The sequence below is a fragment of the Oryctolagus cuniculus genome, chromosome 17 (assembly GCF_964237555.1).
Source record: "Oryctolagus cuniculus chromosome 17, mOryCun1.1, whole genome shotgun sequence".
In the NCBI taxonomy this organism is placed as follows: Eukaryota; Metazoa; Chordata; class Mammalia; order Lagomorpha; family Leporidae; genus Oryctolagus; species Oryctolagus cuniculus.
Genome location: NC_091448.1, coordinates 37,989,441 through 38,012,818, shown reverse-complemented (window position 1 = coordinate 38,012,818; position 23,378 = coordinate 37,989,441). Strand labels below are relative to the sequence as shown.

Genomic DNA, 23,378 nt, shown 5'->3' with positions numbered 1-23,378 from the left:
CCCTATTTTGCCTATCACCACACCAGGAAAACGGCTTTCTCAGGTTCTGGTACAAGCTAAAGGTAGAGGATGTCAGGGCTAGAACTTTTTCTCAGAATAGAGTACTTGGGCCATTAACTACAAAGGATGACAACATTGGTATAGAGGTCCTGAAGACCTTTCAGAAAGGTTACATGGTGAACTGTTTGCAATCTGCTATGTTTGCATAAAAAGCTTCTTTATTTATGGGACTTAAACTCAGAGCTTCCAACTAAATGGTCCTGGAGATTTTCCTTTTAATGCTGTTAGGTCTGTAGTTGTATGATGGTCCCTGTCTGTTCCATAGTTTTGTTATGCCATTGTATTTCTGAAAACCTGTGTTCTCTGTTAATGTGCTTGCATTTTCAGAATACATTAAGATGGCAGATCACTACGTGCCAGTGCCTGGAGGCCCGAACAACAACAACTATGCTAATGTGGAATTAATTCTTGATATCGCGAAAAGGATCCCAGTACAAGTAAGAGATGCCAGTGTATCCTTTAAAACCACTTTCAGCTGATATCCAAGGAAGCAACTTTTTGGGAATTTCTGAAATGCCTTTCTATGGAATAATTAAAACAGGAAAGGAAAGCTAGAATGTCATGAGTAGAAATGAAAGTAATGTAAACGGAAGATCTTGGAAGGGTCTTTTAGAGATTATTTATTCTATTCACCTTACCTTTCAGCCAGGCAAGTTAAAGTTTACCTATCTTCTGTGAAATATTCTTAGATAAGAATGTGGTGGAGTTTTAGATAAGTGGATTGTTTCCTTATCACATTGTATTGGGAAATTTAAAGCCTTGAGAGGGAAAAGCTCTAGACTTATATGGCACTGTAACCAGTAGGTAGAAAGGTGGAATTAGGTGGCCAAATAAGTGATTCTCTGGTGGGTGCCAGTACTTCCAGAGAAGGGTCTGTAGAGTGTAGCTAAAAGGCTGCAAAGCAGTTACTTCACTAACAGGATCTTAATAGCGATTTCAACTTGGTCTTGACCTCTTCAGAGATTTGTCCCAAGGGACTGCTTATTTTTCTGTAAAAAAGTTTGTCAACAGTCAAGCATAGGAGCTGAATTAAGCACTGTGTTGCTGTGGGACTGTTGTACCTCATGAAGTACGGCCAGCCTTGGTGCAGACCCATACGGTTTGTGGTTCTTTTGGCATGAAATATGGGAATGAATCATACTGTGTTCTCTCGCAGGCAGTGTGGGCTGGCTGGGGTCATGCTTCTGAGAATCCCAAGCTCCCAGAACTTCTCTTGAAAAATGGCATCGCCTTCATGGGTAAACCTTTCCAGTATACTCTTCTTGTCTTTGTAATTTTTTTGTCAAATTGTTCATGTTCCACTGTATAGTTTGATTTTTTTTCTTCTCTGTTTAATATATACTGGGCTTTTTTTCTCAGCAGCTCTCAGAGTAGGCTTGTTACTTCTTTTTTCTCTGTGTTTTTTTTTTTTTTTTTAAGATTTATTTATTTATTTGAGAGGTAGAGTTACAGACAGAGAGAGAAAGATCTTCCATCTTCTAATTCACTCCCCAAAAGGCTACAACTGCCGCAGGAGCTGAGGTGATCTGCAGCCAGGAGCCAGGAGCTTCTGTGTCTCCCATGTGGGTTCAGGGCCCCAAGTACCTGGGCCGTCTTCTACTCCTTTCCCAGGCGTAAGCAGAGAGCTAGATTGGAAGAGGAGCAGCTGGGACATGAACTGGCGCCCATATGGGATGCTGGTGCTGAAGGCGGAGGCTTAGCTCACTATACCACAGCACTGGCTCCTCTTTTTTTTTTTTTTTTTTTTTTTAAGATTTATTTTATTTATTTGAAATGCATAATGACAGAAAGGGAGCGACAGAGACAAAGAGATTTTCTATCCACTAGTTTACTCTCCAAATGACTACAATGGCCTAACGTGGGCCAGGCTGAAGCCAGGAGCCTGGAACTCCATATGGGTCTACCATGTGGGTGGCAGGGGCCCAAGTACTTGAGCATCTGCTGCTCCTTTCCCAGGCAGCAGCTTCATTGGAGGTGGAGCAGCTGGGGCTCCAAAGCAGGGCTCTGATGCAGCATGCTGATGTCACAGGTGGTAGCTTAACCTGCTGTGCCACAATGCTGGCCATTGTGCTTCATTTCTGCTACACTGCATATCTTACTTCATTGTGTTTCCTTTTTTTTTTTTTTATTTTTTTTATTTTTATTTTTTTTTTGACAGGCAGAGTGGACAGTGAGAGAGACAGAGAGAAAGGTCTTCCTTATTTTGCCATTGGTTCACCCTCCAATGGCCGCCGCGGCCAGCGCGCTGCAGCCGGCGCACCGCGCTGATCCGATGGCAGGAGCCAGGTGCTTCTCCTGGTCTCCCATGGGCTGCAGGGCCCAAGCACTTGGGCCATCCTCCACTGCACTCCCTGGCCACAGCAGAGAGCTGGTCTGGAAGAGGGGCAACTGGGACAGAATCCGGTGCCCCGACCGGGACTAGAACCCGGTGTGCCAGCGCCGCAAGGCAGAGGATTAGCCTAGTGAGCCGCAGCGCCGGCCCATTGTGTTTCCTTTGTACTTTGTCCCTGAGATACTGACAATGGTTTTGTTTCTGAAACTGGCCTTTTATTTTTTTTTAAAGATTTATTTATTTTTATTTGAAAGAGTTACACAGAGAGAGGAGAGGCAGAGGCAGAGAGAGAGAGAGAGAGAAGTCCTCCATCTGATAGTTCACTCCCGAATTGGCTGCAACAGCTGGAGCTGCGCCGATCCGAAGCCAGGAGCTTCCCCCTGGTCTCCCTCGTGGGTGCACGGGCCCAAGGAGTTGGGCCATCTTCTACTGCTTTCCCAGGCCATAGCAGAGTTCTCAATCGGAAGTGGAGCAGCTGAGACTAGAACCGGTACCTGTATGGGATGCCGGCACTCCAGGCCAGGGCATTCACCTGCTGTGCCACAGCGCCAGCCTCTGAAACTGGCCTTTTAAACCTTTACCATTAACCCTGAGAAAACATGGTGGAAGGACCTGCTGCAGATTGTGAAGACAACTGAGTTCTCAGGATACCTTGGCAGTGTGCCCTTAAATATGAATCAGCATGGCCAGCGCTGTGGCTCACTAGCTAATCTTCCACCTTGCGGTGCCGGCACACCGGGTTCTAGTCCCGGTTGGGGCGCCGGATTCTGTCCCGGTTGCCCCTCTTCCAGGCCAGCTCTCTGCTGTGGCCAGGGAGTGCAGTGGAGGATGGCCCAAGTGCTTGGGCCCTGCAGCCCATGGGAGACCAGGAGAAGCACCTGGCTCCTGCCATCGGATCAGCGCAATGCGCCGGCCGTAGCGCGCCGGCCGCAGCGGCCATTGGAGGGTGAACCAATGGCAAAAAAAGGAAGACCTTTCTCTCTGTCTCTCTCTCACTGTCCACTCTGCCTGTCAAAAAAAAAAAAAAAAAAATCAGCATATTCCCATTTAACCTTTTAGCAGGTATCCTGTGGGTAGGGATTTCTGGTGTTTCGGTCTCCTTATGGCACAGAGAAAAATAGAGGTTATATGGCTCAAAGTGTTCTCTCTTTCTCAGAGACTTCCCCAGTGATGATGTGCTTTGTAAATCTCACTGAGGATAAGTCTCAGGGTTAGCATTGTGGCATAATGGGTTAAACTGCTGCCTGCAATGTTGCCATCCCATTTGGGCTCTGGTTCAAGCCAAAAGCTGTTCCACTTCCAGTCAGGCTCCCTGTTAATGTGCCTGGGAAAGCAGCAAAGGATGGCCCAAGTGCTTGGCCCCTTGTCACTCACATGGGAAACCCAGAAGAAGCTCCTGGCTTCAGCCTGGCTGTTGCAATGAAAGATCTCTCTCTCGCCTTCTCTCCCTCTGTAACTCTGCCTTTAAAATAAAATAAATAAATAAAAATAAGCCTCCTATTTAGGTTCCTCTTGATACCAAGGAGGTATATTTCAGACTTCAACTCCAAAACTTCACTATCTTTATTTCAGGATATTGGTTAAAAAAAAAAAAAAAGATTTAGTTAATCTGGTAAAGGTGGATCATGAAGCATTATAAACTTATATTGAAATTTGTCAAGAACTTAATTTAGCGCATGCCTAAATATAGTTGCTTTCACTGTGTTCAAGAAAACTTACTCCATTAAATTCTTTCAAGGATAAAATGATGAATCAAAACAGTTTGTGATCTCCACAATATGTGATGGAATGGGGAGACGTGGGGACAAGACAGCTACAAAAATAATTATAATACAAGGAAAAATGTGTCAAAAAAGAAGTGATAATCAGTGTTCTTTTCCTGTTTTGTTTTTAGGTCCTCCAAGCCAGGCCATGTGGGCTTTGGGGGATAAGATTGCATCTTCCATAGTGGCTCAAACTGCAGGAATCCCAACTCTTCCCTGGAGTGGCAGTGGTAAGAACTATTTTTCTTTTGTATCCTAAAGTGCAGAAAGGCTCAGTGGGATATTTGAAACTAAGGCTTGGGCCTTAAGTTTGTTTAAAATGTACTGGGCTGCTTGACTGGAAGTAGAATCATGGTTGATTAATGGTGCCTTGTGTCTCCTGGCTTAACACACCTGTGGTTTTTAGTCTCCTGGCTTAACAAACCTGTGGTTTTGATAGCCTAGGAATAAAAATTTAGTACCAGGAACACATGTGTTAAACTGTGATCTGAAATGATCTTGACACTTAATTTGGAGAAACTCTGGGGAAACACAGAATTTTCTGTGGGTTCAGATATACTGACAGCCTAGAATCTTCCCTAGCTAGAGATGTCCTAGGTGGAATTGGGCCTTTCCACCTGCATGGCCATAGCTTGGATCACTAAAAAACCCTCCAACAACAGTGTATACAGACGATCCCTGCCAGTGTTTTCTTGATGTCAGCCCACTGTCTACTGCTGATTTGCTTTGCCTGTTTAATCCCATTCAACCTCTGCTGCCCTTGATGTAGAGAAGAAGGCATGTGGAGGGATAAAGATTTTCGATAAATGATTTATTCTTGACAAATCCCTTAAAGAGTTCCATGTGAATTATTATAGCTTATAACAATATGAACATCCCTTTTTTTACTACACAAGCCCTGGGAGCAGACATACATGAGTACTAAAGCCTCTTTTAAATGGGAATGACTGTTGTCTTGAGGCTGAACAGATTTGAACCCTTGTTACTCTGGCTCTCTAGGGAAATTGCAATATCCTCTCCAGACCTGCCGGGTCGAATAGTTTAAAATAAGAGGTTGAATTTGTTCTTTTCTGAATAGAGAGGCTGTAGTGTTCCCCTTGTGGCCTAGAACAGGGACGTTCAGGGAGCATGGAATCATGACTCTGCTGAGGCCAATAAAAGCGCCATTTCCATTTCCAAAGGCTCGTAAAGATTGAATTATTTCTCAGACCCCTGGCCTCGGAGCAGGCCTGAACACACAAATTGAAGATATTTTTGTCTGCTGAGTTGCTGTAAAAGTCTGCTGTGCCTTTTTGGTCTTGTATGTCCTTGCATTTGTTTAAGTTGCTCCCTATTAGCTCTCCTGACTTTTTCCAGCCTAAGAACCCACGTTGCTGGCTCTTGCCATAGCTAAATACTGTTAACCCCAAGGACTGATCAGGATATTATGGCATCTGTTTTTTCTCCCATCTGCCCTCAATTTTGGATGAACATGACAGCATTTTCATGGAGGCACGGTGGAAAGTTGACAGAAGCTAAAGCTCTTGTAGCTGCTCTTAAGTCACTGTTATTTATTGCAGGTCTTCGTGTGAACTGGCAAGAAAATGATTTTTCAAAACGTATCTTAAATGTTCCCCAGGAACTGTATGAAAAAGGTTATGTGAAGGATGTGGATGATGGGCTAAAGGTAGGTTGCTAACTCCAGGGAGTGATGCCTTTCAAATGACCAATTCAAGTCACAAATACGGGGATTTGGAGCCTGGCTCATGATAAATACCCATGATGGCATGAGGGTTCTAAGATGAGCAGGTATAGTTTATAAAGTAGAGAGGGAGGAAGTGGCTTTAAATTTCAACTATTTTGAGTTCATTTTGAAGTAAGCTGCTTATCTGGATGGGACATTCCTTCAGTGATTAAATCGTGGCTTTAAGAAGGTGCTGATTTTCCCCTTCGGCCACCTCTCGTATATACAAGGAGCCAACAAACAACACATTCTTCCCCTTGCTTAAGCAAAGAACCAAGAAACTAGGCAGATGGAGATGCCAGTGCCTGCTTCATCACAAAAATAAATTTTGGGAAAAGTAATTCAAATTAACAGCAGCAATCAGATCTGTAAACTGAGTGCTGGAGTTCAACAGGCTCCCTCACTGGGTACTGAGCGCTACCGAGGCAGAACCCTCACCGTTCAGCTTGCGGTATGACCAGGAGCTGGCAGAGAGCATATGTGCTGTGCAGTGGGCTGATCCCAAAGGGGAAGCTGAGCTTGTGGGGGCTCATCCAAATTGACCAGTCACCTAGTTTTTTCTTTCCCTTGTAGAGGGGTGAGGGAGTGAGCCAAGGGTGCCTGAAGTGTTAGTCTGATTAATGTCCGTCCCTGTGGAAGTGTGAACCTGGGAAAATAGAGTTTCTTTACCTAGTACTACCTTTTCTTTCTTTACAGTGCTTGCCAGTTTCTTCTTTCACTTTTTAACTTGTTGGAAGTATCAGTTATGCTTCTTTTTTTTTTTTAATTTACTATATGAGTAAAATAGTCATCTTTTAATTTGGTTATTATTTATAATCCTTGCTTATATTCCCACTAAACTATGTTCTTTTTTTCTTTTTTAAGATTTTATTTATTTTTTTGAGAGGCAAAGTTACAGACAGTGAGAGGGAAACAGAGAGAGAAAGGTCTTCTCTCCGTTGGTTCACCCCCCAAATGGCCGCTACGGCCGGCGCTGTGCTGATCTGAAGCCAGGAGCCAGGTGCCTCTTCCCGGTCTCCCATGCGGGTGCAGGGGCCCAAGAAGTTGGGCCATCCTCCACTGCTTTCCCAGGTCACAGCAGAGAGCTGGACTGGAAGAGGAGCAACCGGGACTAGAACCAGTGCCCATATGGAATGCCGGCGCTGCAGGTGGAGGATTAACCTGCGCCACGGCGCTGGCCCCTCAGTTACGCTTCTGATGAAAGAGGCAATTTTAGAAAAATGCACTGTTGGAGTTTGACTTGTATGTTATAAAATCAAGAGGAATGGTGAATGTTGAAATGAGGTTTGTTCTGTTGTTTGCATTTCAAGTTTAGCATCCTGTAATCTCCTTAATAAGAAAAATTAGTATTTCTAATTGAATTGAAAGTGTTTTATTCTGTTTGCTATAATTTGCAAAAGAGTAGAAGCTCTTTGTAAGGAGCTAGCTAATTGCTATTTTATCAATTAAAACTCCTTTCTGTCTTATTTATAATTATAAACTGAATTTTCTGATAGAAAATTTTGAAAGCCAGAGATGATAAAATTGCCCATAAACCCACCATCCATGGATAATGTCCATTAATATATCCATACATTTTCTTCTACCATTTTTTATTAATGGGGTCATATAATAATATATTAAGTTTCCTATAATTATAATTATGATATTTATACAATTAGGATCTTACTATATAAATTGTATAAATTGTTTGATGATCCTAGGATTTCTTTTTGCCTGATATTACATATAAGGATTTTCCTCATGGCATTATAATTCTTCTGTAAAATATTTTTAATGACTGACTTGTGACTAGAATTTGCATTATATATATGTGTGTATATATATATATTTTTATATTTTATTTTATTTGAGAGGTAAAGTTACAGACAGTGAGAGGGAGACACAGAGAAAAAGGTCTTCCATCTGCTGGTTCATTCCCCAAATGGCCACAATGGCAGGAGCTGGGCTGATCTGAAGCCAGGAGCCAAGAGCTTCTTTCCAGGTCTCCCATGCTGGTGTGGGGGCCCAAGCGCTTGGGCCATCTTGTACTGTTTCCCAAGCCATAGTAGAGAACTGGATCGGAAAAGGAGCAGCCAGGACTAGAACCGCACCAGCCACAGTAATCTGATTTCTTAATGAATTTCCATGGGATGCCCTTTTTTTATATTGTCTTTTCCTCATTTGTATTATTTTTTTCTTTAAAGAATTTTAAAAAAAATTATTTGAGATGGAGGGAGGGAGGGAGAAAGAGATACTGAGCTCCCACCTGTTGGTTGACTGCCCAAATGCTCTCAGTAGCCAGGCCTAGGCTGGGACTGATGCTGGGAGCCGGGAAGCAAATCCAGATCTCCTGCAAGGGTATCAGGAATCCCATCACTTGAGCCATCACTTGCTGTCTCCCAGGGTCTGCATTTAGCAGGAAGCTGAGCTTGGTAGCAGAGCTGAGTCTCTAACCCTGGAACTCTGATGTGGGATGTGTTTGTTGTAACTGGTGTCTTCACTGCCTTGGCAAATGCCCACCCCTGTGCTATCTATTTCTTTGGTCATTTGTCTTGATTGATTGAATTCATCATGCTAATTCTGTTTATCTTAGCATAGAAAATTACAGAGTTAAGAGAGCTTTGGAAGAGATGGGACTGTGGGTGAGAATTTTTTATCCCTAGTGTACTGGCGCAAATTAAAATTTGAGAGGTGGGGAGTGATGTTGGAGTACAGTAGGCTTAGCTGCTGCCCGTGACACCAGCATCCCATATGAGAGCCAGTTCAAGTCCCTGCTGCTCTGCTTCTGATCCAGCTCCCTGCTAAAGCATCTGGGAAAGCAATAGAAGGTGGCCAAAGTGCTTGAGCCCCTGTACCCATGTGGGAGATCTGCTTGGAGTTCCAGGCTCCTGGCTTCAGCGTAGCCCAGCCCTGACTGTTAGGGCCATTTGGGGCATGAACCGTCAGATGGGAGATACCTTTGTCTCCATGTCTTCTTTTCTAACTCTTTGTCTCTCCATGCACCTTTCAAATAAATAGAATAAGTCATTAAAAAACATTTGAAGGGGCATTTTATTGCTGACAGATTTTAAAGATTCTTAAGTGTGATAAAAACTTAAAAGACTGAAACATTTTTACAAAGAGATGAATTGGTTGTTTTAAATTTTTGGTGAACTTTCCCTCAATTTTCTTTTTACCTTAACAATACAGTTTGGGTATCCTCCATATCATGGCATATAAAAGCTTCTTCATTCCTTCTAGTAATAGCATAGTGTTCTACATAGTAAGAGGGTAATCTTGACTTAACCAACCCCTTATTCTGTTCGATATTTAATTAATTTTCATAACAACTTTTGGATCATTCCCTGATCATTATGTAACACTGTAAATATAAAAACTTCATTTAGTGTAGCTGCTGCAGTTTAGTTTTCTGACTACTTTTATTTATATATTGAGATCTTATTATTATATTTTATCCAAAAGTAAGAAAAAAATTCTGGATGTTTCAGAATTCTGACTTGTTGAATCTCACTTAAATGTGGTTGGAAGTTGTGCTGAGACCATCCACTTATATTAAGTGAAATAATTAAGTCTTGGCCGGCGCTGCGGCTCAATAGGCTAATCCTCTGCCTTGCGGCACCGGCACACCGGGTTCTAGTCCCGGTCGGGGCACCGGATTCTGTCCCGGTTGCTCCTCTTCCAGGCCAGCTCTCTGCTGTGGCCAGGGAAGGCAGTGGAGGATGGCCCAAGTGCTTGGGCCCTGCACCCCATGGGAGACCAGGAGAAGTACCTGGCTCCTGCCATCGGATCAACGCGGTGCGCCGGCCACAGTGCGCTAGCCGCGGTGGCCATTGGAGGGTGAACCAACGGCAAAGGAAGACCTTTCTCTCTCTCTCTCTCTCTCTCTCTCTCTCTGTCCACTCTGCCTGTAAAAAAAAAATAATAATAATAATTAAGTCTTTTTTCCCCAAATTATCACTAATACACAAATACCTGTCTAGTATCAGGGAGAAATTCCGAAAGTACAGAAATACATACTGTAAAAAGTGAAAATTATGTCCATCTTCCCTGTATAAATCATTACTGGTATATAGTCTAGATTTCATTTCTTCACATTTAAATATATGAGTATATGAATACATACATAATCATATACAAAAATTGATTTTTTTTTGGTCTGAGATGATCTTGGATTGAACCACATGAAATTACAAAATTTTTTTTTTTTTTACTAAAAAGTTAGTTTCTATTGGGTCAACCTAATACTGCAGGTATTGTTTTATTGTTTTTTTTTTCACCAAGTAGTACATCCTGGGAATTGTTTTATTTGACTGCATGTAGACTCACTAAAGAGAGAAAATGCCAGTTTTCCCTTTCCCTGCCAATAGCACTCTGTCTTCCATCCTTCTCTTTCTTCTTGAAGGCAGCAGAAGAAGTTGGATATCCAGTGATGATCAAGGCCTCAGAAGGAGGAGGAGGGAAGGGAATCAGAAAAGTCAACAATGCAGATGACTTCCCTAACCTCTTCAGACAGGTAGAGTATGAGTTGTTTTTTTGTTGGAACCAACATGTGTATCAGAACTACATGCATACATAATTTGTATGTCGAGGAAATACTTAATTTTTTCTGTTCTTAATCTAATCTTTCTATCCTCTACTAGCTTATTGGCAGAGGAAAATAGTCAATGAAATATCTAATTCAACTTGAGTTTTATTCAGTTAGGTAATTCAAACAGTTATTCTCTCATATTAAAGTCCCCTGTTTCTTTCCTCTTCCCTGGATGGTGCATGTGGCTCATTAGTATCTCATAGTGGCAAGGAATAATCATTGTTTTTCTACATGTGTGTGTCCCTGTTCCGCTGACATTGTAGGTAAAGTACATGGGCTGGTGGTATGATAACGGATCTGGTTGCTCTTGGGTTGCCAGGACCAGGCTTTCTGATTGGCTTTTTTTCTTAATTCATCAGCCTCTGAGTTTCTACCGTTTGTCACATACATGTATCCTGCTGGTCCAGCAGTCCACACTCTCACTGATACTTCTTATGCCAGGCTGGCACAGAAACTCTTATGACAGTCCCATAGTATATGATATCTGAGAGTGGCTCAAGAAAGCTCTTTGTGAAGCTCTGTCTGTTGTACCCTCTGCCTTGCAGCCAAGTTGATGTGGCCATACTGTGTAGGCCTGTTGTAGAGGCAGCAAAAAAGGAGAGGGGAGTCTGTTTTGCCCTACACTCAGAACTGTGCTCACTTTCTTGAGTCACTTCCTTTTCTCCTACCAACACTCAGTGAAAGATGAGTCAGAAAGAGGAAAATTGGGACAGAGTTTGGTCTTTTCACTCCTCTAGCTTCCCTCTTGGTTCTCCCACATCTTCTACCTTGTATTGTCTTTTCCCAGTGTTCCTAGTCACCTTGCATGTGCTGCTCCCTTCCTCTCAACCGTTCAGCAGCAAACTTCTTGCTTCACTCTCAAGGGCCGAAGGGAAAAGCCTCTATGAGCTATGTTTTCCACAACTTGCTGTACTATAAAGGAGTTGTAAAGCTGTTGTCTCACTGCATTATCTAGTTTTGAATGTCACAAATTGACTATTACCTCAGCCTTTTGCTTTCCATTGTTTCTTTAAATTCTAATTTTATAGGTAGAGCAATGCTTCATGGGGTCATCTACAGAAAAGGCATGTTAATTAATGTTAATTCCTGTAACATTTCAGAACTACTTACTGTGGAATCAAATAGTTGAAGTCTAGAACACTAGGAGGATGTTTTATGTGAAAGTCCTAAAGTTGCAATAATGGTTAGAAAAATAACTCAAACTAGTATTCCCACTGAGAAGAAGCCAGGAAAAGTGGACCAGATTAAAAAAATGTCTGTTTTGATGCATTAGAGACCTTCCAAGATGATGAAGAATTACAAGAAAGAAACCCAGAGAGGAGAGTCTGGCATTTGAAGCCATTTTTTCCCATAGAGATGTCTTCTAGTTCAAGAAGAAGCAGCCGAAAAGCTGATGACCAGTTTCCAACAGTTTAAACAAGATTTAAGAGGACACACTTTACACATCAGGGCTTGCTGAGGACGAATGCCCTGGGAAACCTTCCACATTATAGATTGGGATCGTGAGGGACTTTACTATAGGAGGAAGAATGACTTAGAAATAGAGCAGTCTAAACAGGTGCTAAATCTCAGCTTCAAAACCCTCAACCTCTGATTCAAGCAAGATGCTATAGGATTAGTAGTGTCTCTAGCTACCTGCAATAATCAAATGTAAATCTTCTCTAGGGAAAGATAACATCCAGACCTCAGGTTATTTCTGCTAATTTTTCACATGGCATATCAAGCAGCCAATTAAAAAGAAACATGAGTAAAAAATTATATGATTGAAAACCAAGAAAAATAAAAGTCATTAGAAACAGACTCAAAGAAGATTTAGATAATGAACTATCAGACAAGAACTTTAACTGTGTTTAATGTATTCACGGAAATTGAAGACAAGTGTGACAATTTTTTTAAGAGTGACAGATTTGACTGAGAATTAAAAATCATAAAGAAGAAACAATGAAAATTCTAGAACTGAAAATTCCTAAAATTAAGAAGTCAGTATAAGATTTTAATAGTATATTAGATGCAATTGAAAAGAGAATTAGTAACTAGAGGATAGGTCAGAAGAAAATTCCGATTGAAGCATGAAGAGGCAAAATGAAAAGTATAGAAAAGAGCAAAGTGAGATATCTCTGTACTTTCCCCTGTACAGTATGATTTTCCTCCCATCAAGAAGTAGAGTCATTTTTTCTACCCTGATCAATTTCAGCTGGCCTTTGTGACGTGTAGTGACTAAGAGAAATATTGCATAAATGGTGTGCAAGTTCTGAAGCCCTAAATTCAAGTTGGCTTATAGTTTCTGTCCTTGCCTCTTGGAATTAAGCCCATCTAGCCTGCTGGAAAAAGAGACCATTTCAAGCAGGGCTGAGCTGTCCCTGCTGGGACCCCCTAATCCTACTAGCTGACAGCTCCAGATCTGAGACATGTAAGACCACATTAGAGTAACCAACTCCAGTTCATCTGTCAGATGCCTGTAGCTGTGTGAATGACTCAGGCAACATCAGCCGAAGAACTGAGCCCAACTGAAAAGTTGGTCCACAGAATCATGAGCAAATAAGAAAAGTGGTTGCTATCACAGTTCACTTTTTCTAGTTTATTAGATGTAAAGGATAATTGACACAGAAAGTGATATGTAAGGTAAGATTCTGCTATAACAAAAAAGTGAAACATGGTACTGCCTTTGAAACTTGTCTCATAGGTGGAGGCCAGAAAAAAGGAGGAGGGTGTTAGTGAAGGGTCAGGAAGTGGAGAGCAAACTATTAGTGGAGGCTGAGAAAGTAGCAATGTAATTATTAGAGTCTGAAAAAAAAAAAAGTCTTTTTTTTTTTTTTTTAAGATTATTTATTTGTGTGAAAGAGTTACAGAGAGAGAGAGAGCGAGCGAGCGAGCAGTATTCCATCTGCTTGGCTGCAACAGCCAGGGCTAGGCCAGGCTGAAGCCAGGAGCTTCTTCTAGGTCTCCCACGGGGTAGCAGGGGCCCAACCACTTGGGCTATCCTTTGCTACTTTTCTCAGGCCATTAGCAGGCGACTGAACTGGCAGTGGAGCAGCCGGGACTCTTAACTGATGCCCATATAGGATGCTGGTGTCACAGGTGGTGGCCTAACCCACTATTCCGTGGGTTTTATAATGTAGAACAATTGGCAAAAATATTGTCTGAAATAACTTGGAAAATAATACATCTAATAAAGTCATGGATCTGGTTAAGGAGAGCTTTAGAAAAAGTGTTAATTGTCTTTTGAGTGCTTCTAATTGTTTATACTAAGAAACTGTGAAGGAAAGATGAGCTAAAAAACATATTTTTGTAAGCAGAATTTAGAGGAAATGTAAGGGCCAGAGCTTGCTGGGTTTGAAAGTAGAACTATTTATCACACCCATTCTCTCCAACTGGCAAAATATTTGCAAAATAAAATATGCCTCAGAGTAAAAATCAAGTCAAGAGTGCTTGCAACTTTTAAGGTAACATCTGGTAGATTACTCTGTCACCCAGAAAAATATGCATCTGTGAATATTTGAATATTAAGGGTGTTCTCTCACAGCAGCCTAACCTGTCCAAGGTATAGAGAAGTCTATGCAGATATGAGTTATGGATGTGGCTTTTGGGTAAGTAGTGAACCTCAATGTTATTTATAGGAAACCTACAAAGTTGTCAAGACACTTGAATGTATCAAAGAGACTAAAAAGGACAAAAGCAGTTCAAAATGAAAAGAGGCCTTTAGACCTTCAACTTTTTATGAGCAGACTGAGAAAGCTATTCAGCTGTAAAATCAGTCATTTTAAAAAAAAGTAGAAGAAGGAGCAAGAGAAATTTCTCATAAAGTAGAGTCAGTAGGCCAGACGCAGAGCCAAGAGCAGAGGGATGCCATGGATAGGAACCCACTTTCAGGGAGCAGAAACAGACCTTTGTAAGAAAAATTCTGTGCCCATGGAGTAAGGGCACCTGACAACTTGTACCCATTTGGATTTTAGAATTGCTAGGAACCAGTACCTCTGTGTACCTTCCATCTTCTCCTTTGAACAGGAGTATCTTTAGCAGTTATCTCCCAATCTCCTCATTAAATGTTGAGTGTGTTGGGGCAGATAATTTGTCTTTTTAGTTCCCAGGTCTTTGGATCAAGAAAAACTGTGCCTGAGGTGCTACACCAAGGAATCTCATTTACTTCTGGACATGAGTGATGAGAAAATGGACGTCAAGCCTGATGCCATGATTGGATGAGACTTTGGGGGTCTTGGGAGGGGGTGAGTCTATTTTGCATGTGGGAGGTATGTGAATTATTGCGGCCAGAGGGTGCACCATAAGTAGATTGTTTGCAGAGGTGGCCGCAATAACTCCTTCCATTCCTGTATGTATTCCCTTTGCAATGTGACTTTGCTGTTCCTTCCATCAAGAGGTGGCGTGTCTTTCCCCACCCCTTGAATCTCAACGGGCCTTGTGGCTTGCCTAGACCATTGGAATGTGGTCAAAGTGGTGTGTAAGTTCTAGAGCCTAAGCCTTAAGAGACCTTGAAACTGCTGCGTTCACACTGGAGCACTACGCTGAAGAAACCTGGCCTAGCCTACTGGAGGATAAGAGGCCTCATAAAATAGAGATGAGTGATTCCAGTTGAGGCTCCCTAAACATCCAGCAGTCAGCACAAGTCACGAGTTGAGACCATTCAGCCCTGGCTCGAGCCACCACCACCGCCTGGTGACATGCGCATTGAGTGCACGACCAGAGGGACTGCCCAGCTGAAGCACAGCATCATGAGCAAATGAAAGGTGGATGTTCTAAGCAAGACACAGAATTTTGAGAGGACTCAGTACTTAGCAAAAGCCAAACAAAGAAGACAGCAGAAAAGACATATGAGATGCAGCAAAATGATCTAACATCATGTGCTTTAAGTCTCAAAGGACAAGGGAAAGAGAGTGGAGTGTTTGAAGAAAGAATGGAACAGAAGTCATGTTTGAAGAGATAAGGTGCAAAGAATTTCCTTCGTCTGATAGCACCCCTGTGAGTCTCAAGCAGGACAACTACAAAGAAAACCATATCTAAGCTTATCAGGGTAAATCTGCCATCCACTAAGAAGAGAAAGAAAATCTTAAAGCAGCTGGGGGGGAAAAAAAAAAACTACTTTCAAAGGAGTAGCAGTAAGTCAGACAGTTGAAATCTCAATAGAAACAGTGAAAGTCAAAAAATATTGAATGCCATTAAGGTGATGAAAAAATTTAACTAGCAATGTAGGATTTTGTACCCAGTGACGGTATCCTTCAAAACTGAAGGTGAAAATCCTTTGACTGCAGCCATACCATATGTAATATAATGCAAATGAGGAGAACATCTAGTTTAGAGGTAGTTGAATGGAGTACATGGCAGTATTTTGCCCTGCTGTGGATTTGTGTGTGTGTGTATGTTTAAATATTTCATTGTTTACCCTGTAACACACTGGATGTTTGTATGTTTTCATTTTCATTAATTAATGTGTTATATAATTAAGAATGCAATATCTTACAGATAGATGAGGGCATGGACTGTATTTTACTTGTGTTGTATTCCTGCTGGTTAACATGGTCCCCTACACTTCTAGGCATCTGCTTGTTGAAATCAAAGTAGTTTATCAGAATAGAAATAGTGTTTACCATTTAAGAATTTGTTGCATTTCCTTTTCTAATACAGGTTCAAGCTGAAGTCCCTGGATCTCCTATATTTGTGATGAGGCTTGCCAAACAGTCTCGTCATCTGGAAGTGCAGATCCTAGCAGACCAGTATGGAAATGCCATCTCTCTGTTTGGTCGTGACTGCTCCGTACAGCGCAGGCATCAGAAGATTATTGAAGAGGCGCCTGCTGCTATTGCTACTCCAGCAGTGTTTGAACATATGGAACAGGCATGTCTAGTTAAACTTCAGTTTCTTTTTTCTTACATGGGTCTACTGCCCATTCATTTCATGTATCAATTTTTTTTAAAGATTTTTTTTATTTTTTTGAAAGGTAGAGTTACAGAGAGGCAGAGAAGAGACAGAAGTCTTCCATCTGCTGGTTCACTCCCTAAATGGCTGCAATGGCCGGAGCTGGGCTGGTGCGAAGCCAGGAGCCAGGAGATTCTTCCAGGTCTCCCATGCTGGTACAGGGGTCCAAGGACTTGGGTCATCCTCCATTGCTTTCTCAGGCCATTGAAAGGAAGATGGATGGGAAGTGGGGCAACCAGGACTTGAACTGGCACCCATGTGAGATATTGGCACTGCAAGGCAGCGGCTTAACCTGCTGCGCCAGAGAGCCATCCCAAAATTATATTCTTGGGGCTGGCGCTGTGGTGCAGTAGGTTAATCCTCCGCGTGAAACATTGCCATCCCATATGGATACCGGTCTAGTCCCAGCTACTCCTCTTCCAATCCACCTCTGCTATGGACTGGGAGAGCGGTAGAAGATGGGTCCATGCACTTCATGGGACACCTGGAAGAAGATCTTGACTCCTGGCTTTGGATTGGCACAGCTTTGGCTATTACAGCCATTTGGGAAGTGTACCAGCAGATGGAAGACTTCTCTCTCTGTCTCTCTGTCTTTCCCTCTCACTGTTTGTCACTCTGCCTCTCAAATAAATAAATTTTAAAAAACTTTAAAAAATAATTATATTCTTTACCCAGGTGAAAATAATTCTGTTCTGTCTCTAAGAGAATTGTCAAGAAATGTTTCAAAATCTAAAAGTAGTTACCACTTTTTAAAAAAATCAGTGTATTATTTTGAGTAGTAAAAGTTTAAGGAGAAACATTGGGCATTTTTTTTAAATCTTGTTTGATTTTTAAAATTTTTTTAAAAAAATTTATTTTTTTAAATAAGTTCGTGACAAGTAGGTTGCTCCATTTTCTGGATTATCACTGTGACTTCAGATGAATTTAATTCAAATCCACTATCTTTTTGAAACGTCCTTTTAAATATCTTTATAGTTCTCATACCCTGTTTTCGTATTGAAAATGATTTTTCAGAGTCATGAAAGATACCTTGGAAGTAGTTGTAGCTTAGGAGTCTCAACATAGTCTTTTTTTTTTTTTTTTTTTTTTTTTTTTTAAGATTTATTTATTTTACTTGAAAGTCAGAGTTACATGAGAAGGAGAGGCAGAGAGAGAGAGAGGTCTTCCATCTGCTGGTTCACTCCCCAATTGACCGCAACGGCTAGAGCTGCACTGATCTGAAGCCAGGAGCTTCCCCCGGGCCTCCCATGCAGGTGCAGGGTCCCAAGGGCTGGGGTTATCATCTACTGCTTTCCCAGGCTGTAGCAGAGAGCTGGATAGGAAGTGGAGCAGCTGGGATGCGAACCAGTGCCCACATGGGATGCCAGCACTGCAGGCTGTGACTTTATCCACTACCCCACAGTGCCAGCCCCCTCAACATAGTCTTTTCTGTAATCTCCAATGTGTCTTCATCTTTTTGGAGATAAATTTTTCACTTCTTTTTTCTGAATTCCAAACAGACTAAATGTGCATGTTCGAAGTTTTTTTCCTATAGGATGTGTGTGTGTGTGTGTGTGTTCTATATTAGTATGCACTCTAGAACTGCTGTAATGAAGATTCTTCTAAAATACAGCTGCTTAAGCAAGATATAACTTTCTTTTTTTAAAAAAAGATTTATTTATTTATTTGAAAGTCAGAGTTACACAGAGAGAGGAGAGGCAAAGAGAGAGAGAGAGAGAGAGGTCCTCCATCCGATGGTTCATTCCCCAAATGGCCGCAACTGCTGGAGCTGCGCCGATCCAAAGCCAAGAGCCAGGAGCTTCTTCCGGGTCTCCCACGTGGGTGCAGGGTCCCAAGGACTTGGACCATCTTCTGCTGCTTTCCCAGGCAATAGCAGAGAGCTGGACAGGAAGTGGAGCAGCCAGGTCTCGAACTGGCGCCCTTATGGGATGCCGGCACTCCAAGCCAGGGTGTTAATCCACTGCGCCACAGCGCCAGCCCCTAGATATAACTTTCTGTTTTTTCTTCATCAGAGTTGAACTAGTGTCACAGTCCCAGGTTTCTTACTCAGCTTTTCCGTAGGTCAATTGTTAGCAAACTATAGCTCACCTGCTGAATCAAACTTGCTGCTTGTTTTTATAAATAAAAATTAACTGGAACATAACCATGTTCACTTATTTATGGCTGCTTTATTGCTACAATGGCAGAATTGAGTAGTTGTGACAGAGACTATATGGCCCACAAAGCTAAAAATATGTATTTGGCCCTTTACTGAAAAAACTTGCCAACCTTTGCCTTTCATGGTGTTATCATTTTCATGATTAAACAAACTCGTCCATGTTATAGCATCTGAGAGAGGCAAGGAGATAAAGCATTGATAGAGAAATCGTACACTTTGACTTCTGCTTATATTCCAGTGGACAAAATTTAGTCATGTGATTGTACTCAGTGCCTGGTCGCTAACTGGGCGACAGTGTTCTCAGTTAAAGCTCAGAAGGTGCCATACCCTACAGTATTTAGCAAAGTTGCGGGAGTGCCTCACTTTGCTCGTCTGGCTGCCCATTATCCTTTAACATCCTTAGCCTTTCTCAGAAGCAGATAACCTGAACTCCTATGCAGTTACTGCATCCCCACAGACACCCAAGCTGTTGATCAGGTCAGGGGTCTTCAGCTGACCCAAGAACTTTAGATGATGTACGATTCTCTCCATTAGAGAGTATGTGGCATTTCATGGGCTAGTGACCTGACACCCAAGATACCACCACCCTACTCCTCAATATATAATACACAGTGGTGGGATAAGAGCAGAATTCCCATTTGGAAGAATGAAAAAAAAATTAGGAGCTGTATCAAATATTTCTGGGCAGGAATTGTGCTAATTCCCTGCTGTATATATATAAAAATGCCTCCGTTAGACCTGGCTGACCCTGCCTGCTCTTGCGAGGAAGTCCTTTCCCCACTTCTCTTCAAGACCTTTGACTCTGTTCCCTAGGAAGTTTGTCCACTCTCACCTCCTTACGTGCATTGGGCTTTCGAGACAATGCTTTCTTTCTCAGAACTTTGGCAGTCTATCCCGCTGGCATAGGATTCAGGGTACAAATATTATTCCAGTTATCAATCAAAGGCTTTTGAAGGCCAGGCTTATGGTTTGTTTCCTGAAATACTGGCATCCCATATGGGCACCAGTTCAAGTCCCAGCTGCTCCACTTTTGATCCAGCTCCCTGCTAATAACGCCTGGGAAAGCAGTAGAAGATGGCCCAAGTCCTTGGGCCCTTTCACCTACGTGGGAGACTGGAAGAAGCTCCTGGCTCCTGACTTTGGATTGGCTCAGCTCTGGCCTTTGTAGCCATTTGGGGAGTGAACCAGCGAATGGAAGACTTCTCTCTCTGTCTGTGCCTCTCTCTGTAACTCTGCCTTTCAAATAAATAAAATCTTTAAAAAAAAAAAAAAGAAAGAAAGAAATACAGTTCACTTGGAGCAGGCCGTGTGGTGCATTAGGTTTTGTCGTTGCTTGGGAAGCCCACATTCTACCTCTAACTGAGTGACTGGGATTGAGTCCCACTTCTGCTTCTAATCCAGCTTCTTGCTATTGTGCCTGGGAGGCAACAGATGATGGCACAAGTACTTGAAGTTTAGCCAGCCATGGGAGACCCGGATGGAGTTCTGGGCTCCTGGCTTTGGCCTGGCCCAGCCCTATCTGTTGCAGGCATTTGGGGAGTGAACAAATAGATGGAAGATATTCATTCTCTGTTTCTCCCCCACCTCCACTCCGAACACCATCACTCTGCCTTTTAAATAGATAGATCTTTAAAAATAAAGTTAAATTTTTTTTAAAGATTTATTTCTTTACTTGAAAGGCAGAGTTACAGAGAGATGGGGAGAGAGAGAGAGAGAAAGAAGTATTTCATCTACTGGTTCACTCCTGAAATGGCTGCATTGGCCAGGGCTGGGACGATCTGAAGCAGGGAGCCAGGAGCTTCTTTGGCATCACCCATGTGAGGGCAGGGGCCCAAGCACTTGGGCCATTTTCCACTGCTTTCCCAGGCCACAGCAGAGAGCTGGATCAGAAGAACAGCCAGGACCTGAACTGGTGCCCATATGGGATGCCAACGCCACAGGTGGACACTTAACCTATGCCGCAGTGCTGGACCCAAAAATAAAGTTAATTTAGAAAAAAGAAAAAAAAATACAATTCCCTCACACACTTTGTAAGCTTCTAGGACACTTGCTTCCAGTTGGCAAACACTTGATGCTCTTCTAGATAGAGAAACCTCTCTTCCTTTATTTACTGGCTTCTGTGCTGAGCCATCTCTCTTCAATTTAACAGTGGCTGCCTTGAGGCCAGATGAAACTAACATAGCACCCTTAATCTAGTCTTCTGCACTGAATTGCTGCAGGGTGAGAATCTCATCTTTGGTTTTTTGGAGTACTATTGACTTTTTCAACATTCTGACTCTTTCTAAACATTTTTCTTTTTTTTTTTAAAGCTTTTATTTAGTAAATATAAATTTCATAGGTATAGCTTTTGGAATATAGCAGTTCTTCCCCCCATACTTACCCTCCCATCCCCACTCCTGTCCTACCTCCTACTCCCTCTCCCATCCCATTCTTCATTAAGATTCATTTTTAATTATCTTTATATACAGAAGATCAACTCTATACTAAGTAAATATTTCAACAGTTTGCACCCACACATACACACAAAGTATAAAGTAATGTCTAGTCTTTTTTTTTTGGACAGGCAGAGTGGACAGTGAGAGAGAGAGAAAGGTCTTCCTTTTTCTGTTGGTTCACCCTCCAATGGCCACTGCCATTGGGTCATCCTCCACTGCACTCGCGGGCCACAGCAGAGAGCTGGACAGGAAGAGGAGTGACTGGGACTAGAACTCGGAGTGCCAGCGCCGCAAGTGGAGAATTAGCCTATTGAGCCGTGGTGCCGGCCTAGTCATTTTTCTTAAGGTGTATTTGGTGCATGGTCAGCCATTATGGTGGGAAGCAGTTTACCAAATGTGTTACACTGTAACAAGGGAGTCATCAGCTTTTTAGCCTGCCAGTATCAGTTTCCTTACTTCTCACTACCTTATTGCCAAATTAGCTTGCCCATAATTCAATTTTTCAAAGATTTATTTATTTATTTGAAAGAGCAACAGAGAGGCAGAGGCAGAGAGAGAGAGGTCATCCTTCCATTGGTTTACTCCTCAGATGGCTGCAATAGCAATGGCTGAGCCTGGCCAAAGCCATGAGCTTCTTCCAGGTCTCCTACTTGGGTGCAGCGGCCCAAGCATTTGGGCCATCTTCTGCTTTCCCCAGGCCATTAGCAGGGAGCTAAATCAGAAATGAAATAGTTGGGACATGAACTGGCGCCCATGTGGGGCACAGGCATTGCAGCTGGCCCACATAGATTAATTTTTTTAAACAATATCCTTATAGTTAAATGATTTCTGTATTGTTTAGGATATAGGTTAAACTGCTGTAGTAAAAAGATCCAAAAAAGTCACAGACACCCAAATAAGATAAGAAATTTTTTTTCTTTTCAGTTCTAGTCTGGGGTGAATTTTCAAGGATGATGGGCTAGTTCTACCATGGGGCTTTTTGGGGTTCGAGTTTTTTCTACTTTGTTTTGCCATTCTTCCTATGTTCTCACCTGCGTGATTGATACTGGCTTGCACTGCCATGATTGTGTTGCTGCCTAAGAAGGGGAAAAACCTGGAATGGAAGTTAAGCAATTTCCTTTTCAAAATACGATTTAGGAGATATGCATGTCACCACTACTGCCAGTATCTTTTTGGTCAAATCATACGGGCACTGGCTGTAAGAGAAGTTGGAAAGTCTGGTCTCTAGCTGGCTAGCCGTGTTTCTAAAAAGCAAGGATAACGGAAACTCAGGGACGATGAAAGGTCTGCCACTGTGGGTTTTTGCCTATGAGTACTTATATGGGATGGGGTGAGGTTGCTTGTGATCCAAAGTGAAAAACACTGTTTCCTTCCAGCTTTTCTTTGAGTTTATCATCCTTGTCAGGGATATTGGGGAATAATCAGAAGAGGTAAAATTTGTTCTAATGTGGCTTGAAAGCCTTAGTTGGCTCTTAGGAACACTGGGTATTTGAGTCAGGAAGAAGCAGTAGCAAGTTGCAGAGATCCAGTAGCTTGACAAGGTTTGATACTTAGGTTTGCTTACCTTTCTTTAAGTGTGCGGTGAAACTGGCCAAAATGGTTGGTTACGTGAGTGCTGGAACGGTGGAGTACCTTTACAGCCAGGATGGGAGCTTCTACTTTCTGGAGCTGAACCCTCGACTGCAGGTGGAACACCCTTGTACAGAGATGGTGGCTGATGTCAATCTCCCAGCAGCGCAGCTCCAGGTGAGTCATCCTGATCCAGCTCAAGGGGGAGCCTAGGGAAGTTGGGAATGCCAGAGACACCTGAAAAGCTGGTTTAGCCAGTATCAAAGAAAAAACCACCTCCCATCAGAGCCTCACCTTGTGTTCGTTTCTCTTGTGCTATATGGATTATATATGGCTGGGTTGGTTTTCCTGCTATGGAACAAACATAGGAAAATTATTGTATTTTGTAGCCAGACATATTTGATATGTGCTGTCATATTTTAGAAAGAAATTTAAAAAGAATATTATTTAATTGCTTAATTATAGTAAACCCCACAAGTGTGTAATTATCCCCTACTCCTTTTTATTGCTGTTTATTGAGGTTGTTCTGCATCATAGCAGTTGAGGTTTTTCCTGCCAAGACTGGGATAGTACACATTTATGACATATAAAGTGATAGCCGTTGATGTTTATTGTCTTCTCTTATCCCAAGAAATAGCAATAACTAGTGATAAGATTTGATACTATTTTTTATCTACCATACTTTGTCCACACTGAGTTTGCCTTCTGGATTCCTCTTAAAAACTAAAGATTTACAAGTATTTACTTCCTCCTCAGGTATCTGGGGGGAAGGAAGAGATAATGGTAACATAGTTAAGACTTTTTAAATGGTTGCACTTCTTGGATAACTACTAACACAGC

General features: G+C 42.2%; 1 protein-coding gene across 10 annotated transcripts in view; it reads left to right on the top strand.

Annotated features, from left to right (window-relative positions):
- ACACA (acetyl-CoA carboxylase alpha) overlaps window positions 1–23,378 on the top strand; it is a 318,070-nt gene that overhangs the window by 117,282 nt on the left and 177,410 nt on the right. For 9 of the 10 annotated variants that reach the window (XM_008271159.4, XM_008271164.4, XM_051824672.2 and 6 more), the window contains 7 exons: window positions 388–497; window positions 1,217–1,298; window positions 4,287–4,385; window positions 5,715–5,821; window positions 10,263–10,373; window positions 16,086–16,295; window positions 22,545–22,715. In XM_008271159.4, the coding sequence (XP_008269381.2) occupies window positions 388–497; window positions 1,217–1,298; window positions 4,287–4,385; window positions 5,715–5,821; window positions 10,263–10,373; window positions 16,086–16,295; window positions 22,545–22,715 (890 nt within the window). Of the gene's footprint in view, window positions 1–387; window positions 498–1,216; window positions 1,299–4,286; window positions 4,386–5,714; window positions 5,822–10,262; window positions 10,374–12,809; window positions 14,672–16,085; window positions 16,296–22,544; window positions 22,716–23,378 lie in introns of those variants that run through there. The other variant, XM_051824673.2, reaches the window with a different exon arrangement.